Genomic DNA, 7,673 nt, shown 5'->3' on the forward strand with positions numbered 1-7,673 from the left:
TCTTGACATAAGAGAAGCCATTTTAGCCTAAGCCATTTTGCGGTCTAAGCCTGGCCACAGGATCTTAAGGGAAGTAAGGGAATGCAGGAACAAAGGAAAAGCAGTCAAGAAACAATAGTTCAGCAATAAAACAGAATCTCAGTTCCTCCTCAAGGGACATACATTACAATCTGATAAAGTCTTTGCGTTCTCTAGGAACTGAGGCCCCCACCCAGGTGGAGGACAGAATGATGCTGTTGACGTTCCTGACTTCAGTCAGCTAAAGCTTGGACTCTGTCAACCTTTCCCCAGTTCTATGCTGAATTCTCCTCTGCTCAAGCCCCTTCATGAATATGCATATACCCTTAGCTTAAAACTTCCCCAGTTTTGCTGTTCCAGGGAGACTGTTTTGGGAAAGATTCCCCGTGTTCTCCTTACCTGCTGCAAGTAATCATAAATCCTTCCTTCTCCTGCTCTTTGGCTTGGTTGTATCTTTTGGCTCGACATCCACCAAGAGACAAACTCAGTTTTTGGGTAATAGTTCTTCATCAACGATCATTTGACATGTGGGGAAATACTGGTTGTTTTTCTCACTTGATAAATGCTGCTTCAAAATGTACTGGCATATTCTGGTCTCCTAGAGTCATATTTTAGGGTTGTCTCTTCCGCTGTCCTACAATAAGTTTTCACAAATACCTCATTTTAAAAAACTCTTTAAAATTTGCTTTTAGGGACTTCCCTGGTGGCGCAGTGGTTAAGAATCCATCTGCCAATGCAGGGGACACAGGTTCAAGCCCTGCTCCGGGAAGATCCCACACGCCGCGGAGCAACTAAGTCCATATGCCACAACTACTGAGCCTGCCCTCTAGAGCCCGCGAGCCACAACTACTGAGCCCACGTGCCACAACTACTGAAGCCCGCGCACCTAGAGCCCGTGCTCCGCAACAAGAGAAGCCACCGCAATGAGAAGCCCGTGCACCACAACAAAGAGTAGCCCCGCTTGCTGCAACTAGAGAAAGCTGCACGCAGCAACGAAGACCCAATGCAACCAAACATAAATAAATTTAAATTTAAAAAATTGCTTTTATTAAAAGGTTATAAGATGATGGTTCAAAACAGTATAGGAGGAAAATGAATTTAAGCACAATTCGTTATAAAAAATTAATAAACAGAAACCTTAATTAACTAGAGTTGGAAGACCAGAAGGAGGAGCTCTCACACCCTGTGACCATAGCTGAAGCAAACTGGAAGAAGAAAGAGTTGTCTTCTTTCCTGGCAAGGACTCAGCCAATGAAAAGCTATGCACTCTTTGTTTACTATAGCCCTCCCAATTTTCTTCTCCTCTCTGTTAAAGCAGTCTCTTTCCCTTGCTGTGCAGGGACTTGCACATGGCTTGCCATGGTTGCAGACCCCAAATTACAATTTTTTGCTGATCCTGAATAAACCTGTCTTTGCTGGAGAAATAGCTGGCAGTCTATTTGTTTCAGGTCTACATAGGATAATAGCCTTGTGTTGTTGCTTAGACTTTCTCACATTCACTTCCCCTGTTTGGAAAGAGGCATATTCATTTCCCTTAAGGAACTATCTTTCCCCTTTTTGTGTGCACATTGGTGGGGCTGTCCTTTAAGTTTCCTAATCTCCTCTACTGAGCCAAACAATAGTAATGAGACCCAAGGTAGGCTAACTGAACTGTCTCTTATAGGAGACCAGAATGTACCTCTTCGACATAGGATTATTTTGAGAAACAGTAGATAAAGGAGAAACTTTGAAAACAGAGTATAAATTACCCTTATGTAAGGGAAATTTACAATTACCAAGGAAATCTCTATTTGTAAGCATGTTTCCCTCTCTGTACAGGAAGAAAAAGATGACTCTAAATCACAAGAAACCCTCATCAATGGAGAAGCCACAGACTTAAATCTGCATAACAAACCCTATCCTTGTTTACTGTACTTTTCCTGGTCACCTTCCCATAATTTGCCTCCTCCACACTCTTCCTTCTTTGTTTTAGCTGAAGATGGAAAGTAAACCCAAGTTCTAGCCACCTCCTTGAGTTACTCATCCCTGAGCTTCTCCCATGTATATGTGGTATATTCATGCTAATAAACTTCTGTTTGTTTTTCTCTTGTTAATCTGTCTTTTGTTATAGAGGCCCTAGCTGAGAACTGAGAAGGAAAAAAGGAAAAGATGATTTTTTTTTCATTCTCTACACTGTCCTCAGAGTCTAAATCTCAAGTAGTGATGCAAGGATTTTTAAAAAATTTGAAGTGGATTCATGCCCATTTGGCACAGCTCTGCAGCTCACCCAAGCTTCTTGGGTTCCAGCTATTTCCAAAGACTGATCCTTCTGCTATATTTTTTCATATTGTAATCTCTCCCAGATTTTTCCAATAAATCCCCACCCTATTCCCACTACCACTGAAACAGGAGGGAAGCAGACAGGGCACAACCTCTAAAAGAATGACATAGCCCTTGAGGATATGACATAAACTGGTTAGAACCAACTAGATCCAAGAGAGTGGAAGATTTGACTTCCAGTGGACCTTGAGCCTCATTATACACTCACTGTAATACATTAGCATCTAAATGACACACCTACAGGTGCCATGACAGTTCCAAGGCTAACCATAAAATGTCAAAAAGTGGGTGGTGGCCCAGTTCCTAGAAATCTCCACCTCTTCCCCAAAATGGTTGGCATAATCCTCCCACTCATTAGCCTGTGAAATTTCCCAGCCCATAAAAACTAACCACCCCATATCTGGGGGCCTCTTGCCCTCTTCTGAGATGGCCCACACTCTGTCTGTGGAGTGTGTTTCTCCCAAGGCTGTTCTCGCCTTTTGAGACAGACCACGTTGTGTCTCTGGAATGTGTATCTCTCTAAATAGATCCACTTCTTACCCATCTCTTTTTTTTCTCACTGAATTCTTTCTGCCTTGAGTCATAAAGAAACTGAGCTTCATTAAGTCCTGAGACCAAGTGTGTGATCTCAACTAAAAGACAGTGGGTTCATGGGACTTCCCTCGTGGTCCAGTGGGGAAGACTTCATCTGTGTTCCCAATGCAGGGGGCCCGGGTTCAATCCCTGGTCGAGGACCTAGATCCTCCATGCATGCTGCAACTAAGAGTCTGCATGCCATGACAAAGATCCTACATGCCACAACTAAGACCCAGGGCAGCCAAAATAAATAAATAAATTTTTTTTTTTTAAAAAAGGCAGTGGGTTCAAGTCCCAACCTGGGTTGTGCAGTTTCACTATCACTTAAAAATTTCCCTCTCAAATTAGCTCAAATTTGTGTTGCTTGCAAACAAAATAAACCTAAAGGATAAACTCTATCTGCAACCTTTGTGATCCTCATCATGCCTTCTGCCATGCATACTAGTGCCTATCCTACAGGAAATACTCACTTTCTTTAGCCCAGCGTGTTGTCAAACCCAAGTTGTTGTGCCTGATACACCGTGATGTCAAACAACCTGAAACATCAAAGTTTGGAGCAGAGAAAGGTTTATTGCAGGGCCAAGCAAGGAGAAAGGGGTGGCTCATGCTCAAAAGACCGGAAATCTCTGATGGTTTTCAGGGAGGAATTTTTAAAGGCAAAATTTGGGGTGAGGGCTGCAGGGTGTGGGACTTTCTTCTGATTGGTTGGTGGTGAGGCAACAGGGTGGTGCTCCAGAACTTGTGCTCAGCTTGAAGCTACCATCCTCCACCTGGGTGGGAGCCTTAGTTCCTGTAGAAGAATTCAAAGATACGTTGTTATGTATATCCCTTGAGGAGGAAGTAGCACTCAGGAGGACTTTATCTCAGAATCAAGCTTAAGACCAGTCTTAAGAACTTGGACATTGGGTGAAAATCAATGTCAGTCAAGAAAAATGGTTCTCTACAAAGAATGGGTAACAGAATCACTGTGGAGTTAATCAAATATAGATATGCAAAGACATCCATCCCCAAGATCCTGATTCAGTAGGCCTAGGATCTTGGCATTTTAAAACTTTTCATAGGCAATTCTGATGTGAGGCCAGGGTTAGGAGACCCCTACTTAAGGACGTGGGTAACTCGGTATTGTTTTCCTCTGTAGTGGGTTTGGTGTACAATCAAGTTGTGGAACTGCAGAGAGAAGGAGGACTGTTCTAATACATAGGATGTAGAATAAGATATATGAGCACTAGGCAAAAAGACTTATTTTTTTACTCCTTTTTTATTAATTTTTATTGGAGTATTGTTGCTTTACAATATTGTGAACAGACATCTTAAAAATTTTTTTTTCTTTAAGTGATGGACTTATTTGTTCAGAGCAATTTTAGATTTACAGAAAAATTGAGTAGAAAGTACAAAGAGCTCCCATATGCCTCTCTTCCCTCCCTCCTCTCCTAACCACACTGTTCACAATTTTCTTATTATTAATATCTTATTTTACTGTGGTACTTTTGTTATATTTGATGAACCAGTATTAATAAAGTCCACAATTTACACTAGGATTCGTTCTTCATGTTGTACACGTTTTGACAAGTGCATAATGTCATTGTATGGGAAGAACGTTTTCCTCAACACTCTTAGGGTCTCTGGCTGGGTCTGAAAATTCAACTGACAAAGACAGATCAATAGGAGAAAAGCATACAAATTTTATTAAATATTTACATGTACATGGGAGCATTCACAAGAGAATGAAAAATCCAAATACGTGAGAAGAGCAGGAAGCTTTTGTACCTTTTAGCCCAAGAAACAAGATATTTGTAAAGAATTGGAGACAAGACAAGACAAAGGGGTTTGGTGTATGGTTAGTAAATGGTGAAGAAGTAACTAGAAAGATAAGGGTTAGTTTCAAGATTCTTTCGCAGATTCCTCTGGTGCCCTCTCTGGGAGGTTGAGGGTCTATCTCCAGTAAAAAGAGAATTTATTTTCTGGCTTTGGACAAAAAGCGGGGAGCTTTTTCTGCACTTCATGATTCTTAATTGCCTTCAGTGCAAAATAATTTTTATGTCAAAGAGCCATTTTTGGGGGGTTACATATTCTGATTTCCTTCAGCATGAACATGGAATATCTCTCCATTTATTTAGATCTTCTTTTGATTTATTTCATCAGAGTTTTATAGTTTTCCTCATATTGATCTTGTACATATTTTATGAGATTTATACCTAAGTATTTCATTTTTATTTGGTGCTAATATAAATGTTAGTTTCTTTTTTTTTTTTAATTTCAAATTCCAGTTGTTCATTGCTGGTATATAAGAAAGCAATTTTCGTATATTAACCTTGTATCTTGCAACTTTGCTATAAAAAGAAATACTTTTTATCCTAAAGATTATTGGAGCCATTAAAAGTACTGGGCAAGAGTGTTTCACTGTTATATTTATGCTCAAGAAATACTAATCTGGAAGTATTAATATGTAGAATGGATTGGAAGGAAAAGAGACTAGAGGCAGGGAGTCCATGTAGGAAACTTTTATGTGAGTCCTCTATGAGACAATAAGGTTCTGAATAAGGATATTGCAGCACCAATGGAAAGGCAAGAACAGATTTAAGAGGCAAATACCCTAAATGTGCCCTTCTTCATATGTATGGGTCTCTTCACACAGTTTCCTCTTTGGGCTGCCCTTACCATCTTCTTCACCTAATTTCTAATTAATCTTCAAAACTCAGTGCCGGTGTTGTGCCCTCCAAAAATACCTCCTCTCTACTGTATCCACACAGTTACCTGTAGTTTCCTTGATCACAGCTGTAAGTGCTATTTATATTTGTTAATATATTGTACATTGGTCCATTTACCTGACTGTCTCTTTCATTAGATCACAAGCTCCCGAATCAGAGTAGCCCAGTATCTGGCCCAATAAACATACACATAAAGGAATAATTCATTCAAGTCTATGTTTGAAGCTCACATACCAAGTACATGGCAGTTATTATATCAGATTTTCATGTGTATTTTCTCCTAAGGAAATGAAACCATAAAACTTCAAAAAACTGAAGCTTCAAGTCAGGGAGGAAGCACCAACTCATATCAGGAAGTGATCAGTTCCTCAAAACTGTGTTTTGAGTCTCACTGTTTCTTTAAGTAAGCTTTCTCTCCCTGCAGTTACAGTGTTATTGACACTCATTAAACAGCAAGTTTGAAAGTCTAAGAGTCTCATCCACACTGTCAACAAGTTCATCTTCCAAGCCCCAGTCTTCTCTTTCCTAGGGCTCAGGACCCTTCCCCTGCCACACGCAGGCAGCCTTGCACACCTGGGAGAAGAACAACAGACGAAAGCTCTGAGCCTGGGACTAACTACTGCTGCTGTTCTCAGCGGGAGCCCCAGCGCGGAGACTTGGTAAGAGCAGAAGCCCCCAGGGCTGGGGAGAGTGGCCAGTGAAGATGGCTGGGAGATCCAGGTCAGATAGATGGCGGGTAAATATTTCAGGAGGGAAGAGACAAGGTTTCTGACATGGGGACCATCAAACGCATGAGTGCAGGACAAAGAGAAGAACGAGATCTACCAGTCAGAGAAAAGATCGTCTTACCTCAAATTCCTCCTCACTGGGCTTTAGTTTCTTTAGAATTGTGAGACTCAAGTGAGAAAGGAGATGGTTAAAAACAAACAAACAAAAAAGAGCTATGAAATCTTAAAAGGCAGAATAAAAATCTAAATGGTTATGAGTGATAATTTTGCTCTTATTGTTTTTGCTACTACCATTATTTTCTCTCTCCTTACACAGAAAAGATGGGGCCAGGTCTTCTGGGATGCTTTCCTCTCCTATTGCTGCTGGGACTATGGTGGTCAGTGTGTCCACTTTGTGCTTTGCCTAAGCATCTCACCAAGGCTCGCTGGTTTGAAATTCAGCATATACAGCCAAGGCTTCTCCAGTGCAACAAGGCAATGAGCAGTGTCAATAATTATACTCAGCACTGTAAGCCTCAAAACACCTTTCTGCACAACTCCTTCCAGGACGTGGCTGCTGTCTGTGATTTGCCCCACATCGTCTGTAAGAATGGGCGGCACAACTGCCACCAGAGTCCAAAGCCTGTTAACCTGACTCAGTGCAGTCTCACTGCGGGGAAGTATCCTGACTGCCGCTACCGAGATGACACCCAATACAAGCTCTTCATTGTTGCCTGTGACCCCCCTCAGAAGAGCGACCCTCCTTATCATTTGGTTCCTGTACACTTAGACAAGATTGTTTAAAGTTTCCATCATTTTCCCTCTCACTTGGCACAAATTCTCTTACGATCTCTTCTGATTTTTCTTTTCTTTTGTTGATTTTCCTGGTTCCCATAGAAGGAAAAAGGAGGGTATTGGAAAAATTAGAGTGATGAGGATAGACCAGAGTTGGGACAAAAAATATGTAGGATTCTTTTCTGCTTTGGAGCTCTAGGTTTTGAAGGAAGATAGTAGAGAAGAGGGCAAAGAAGGGTCCAGGTCTCCATATTTTCAGCCTTAGAACTTCGGCCAACTTTTGTTGTATTGTGTTCACAGAAATAAAACCATGTTCTGCTGCATTCTAATGAGTGTGTGTATAAGTGTGTTTGGAAGCGTGTTCCCTTTCACATCATTGCCAGCCTGGAGCTATCTAGGCCTGCATTTACCAGCATTCCAAGGAGAACGATTTTGGCCCTAGGCAACCTTTGAAGTTATTTGGCAACCTGGGGCCTCTGCCACTCCCTCACCCCTGTGTCTCTGGGACTTTGGAGCAAGAAAGTTCTCCATCCCTTCAAACTCTGCTCAT

General features: G+C 41.4%; 1 protein-coding gene across 1 annotated transcript; it reads left to right on the plus strand.

The window, feature by feature from the left end:
- The first annotated feature begins 6,040 nt into the window (after positions 1-6,040).
- RNASE6 (ribonuclease A family member k6) lies at positions 6,041-7,446 on the plus strand. The gene is made up of 2 exons (XM_004274068.4): positions 6,041-6,280; positions 6,666-7,446. The coding sequence occupies exon 2, from the start codon at positions 6,671-6,673 to the stop codon at positions 7,130-7,132; it is 462 nt and encodes a 153-aa protein (XP_004274116.1). The 5' UTR covers positions 6,041-6,280; positions 6,666-6,670; the 3' UTR covers positions 7,133-7,446.
- Positions 7,447-7,673: the final 227 nt, after the last annotated feature.

Source organism: Orcinus orca, chromosome 2, assembly GCF_937001465.1.
Source record: "Orcinus orca chromosome 2, mOrcOrc1.1, whole genome shotgun sequence".
Classification (NCBI taxonomy): Eukaryota; Metazoa; Chordata; class Mammalia; order Artiodactyla; family Delphinidae; genus Orcinus; species Orcinus orca.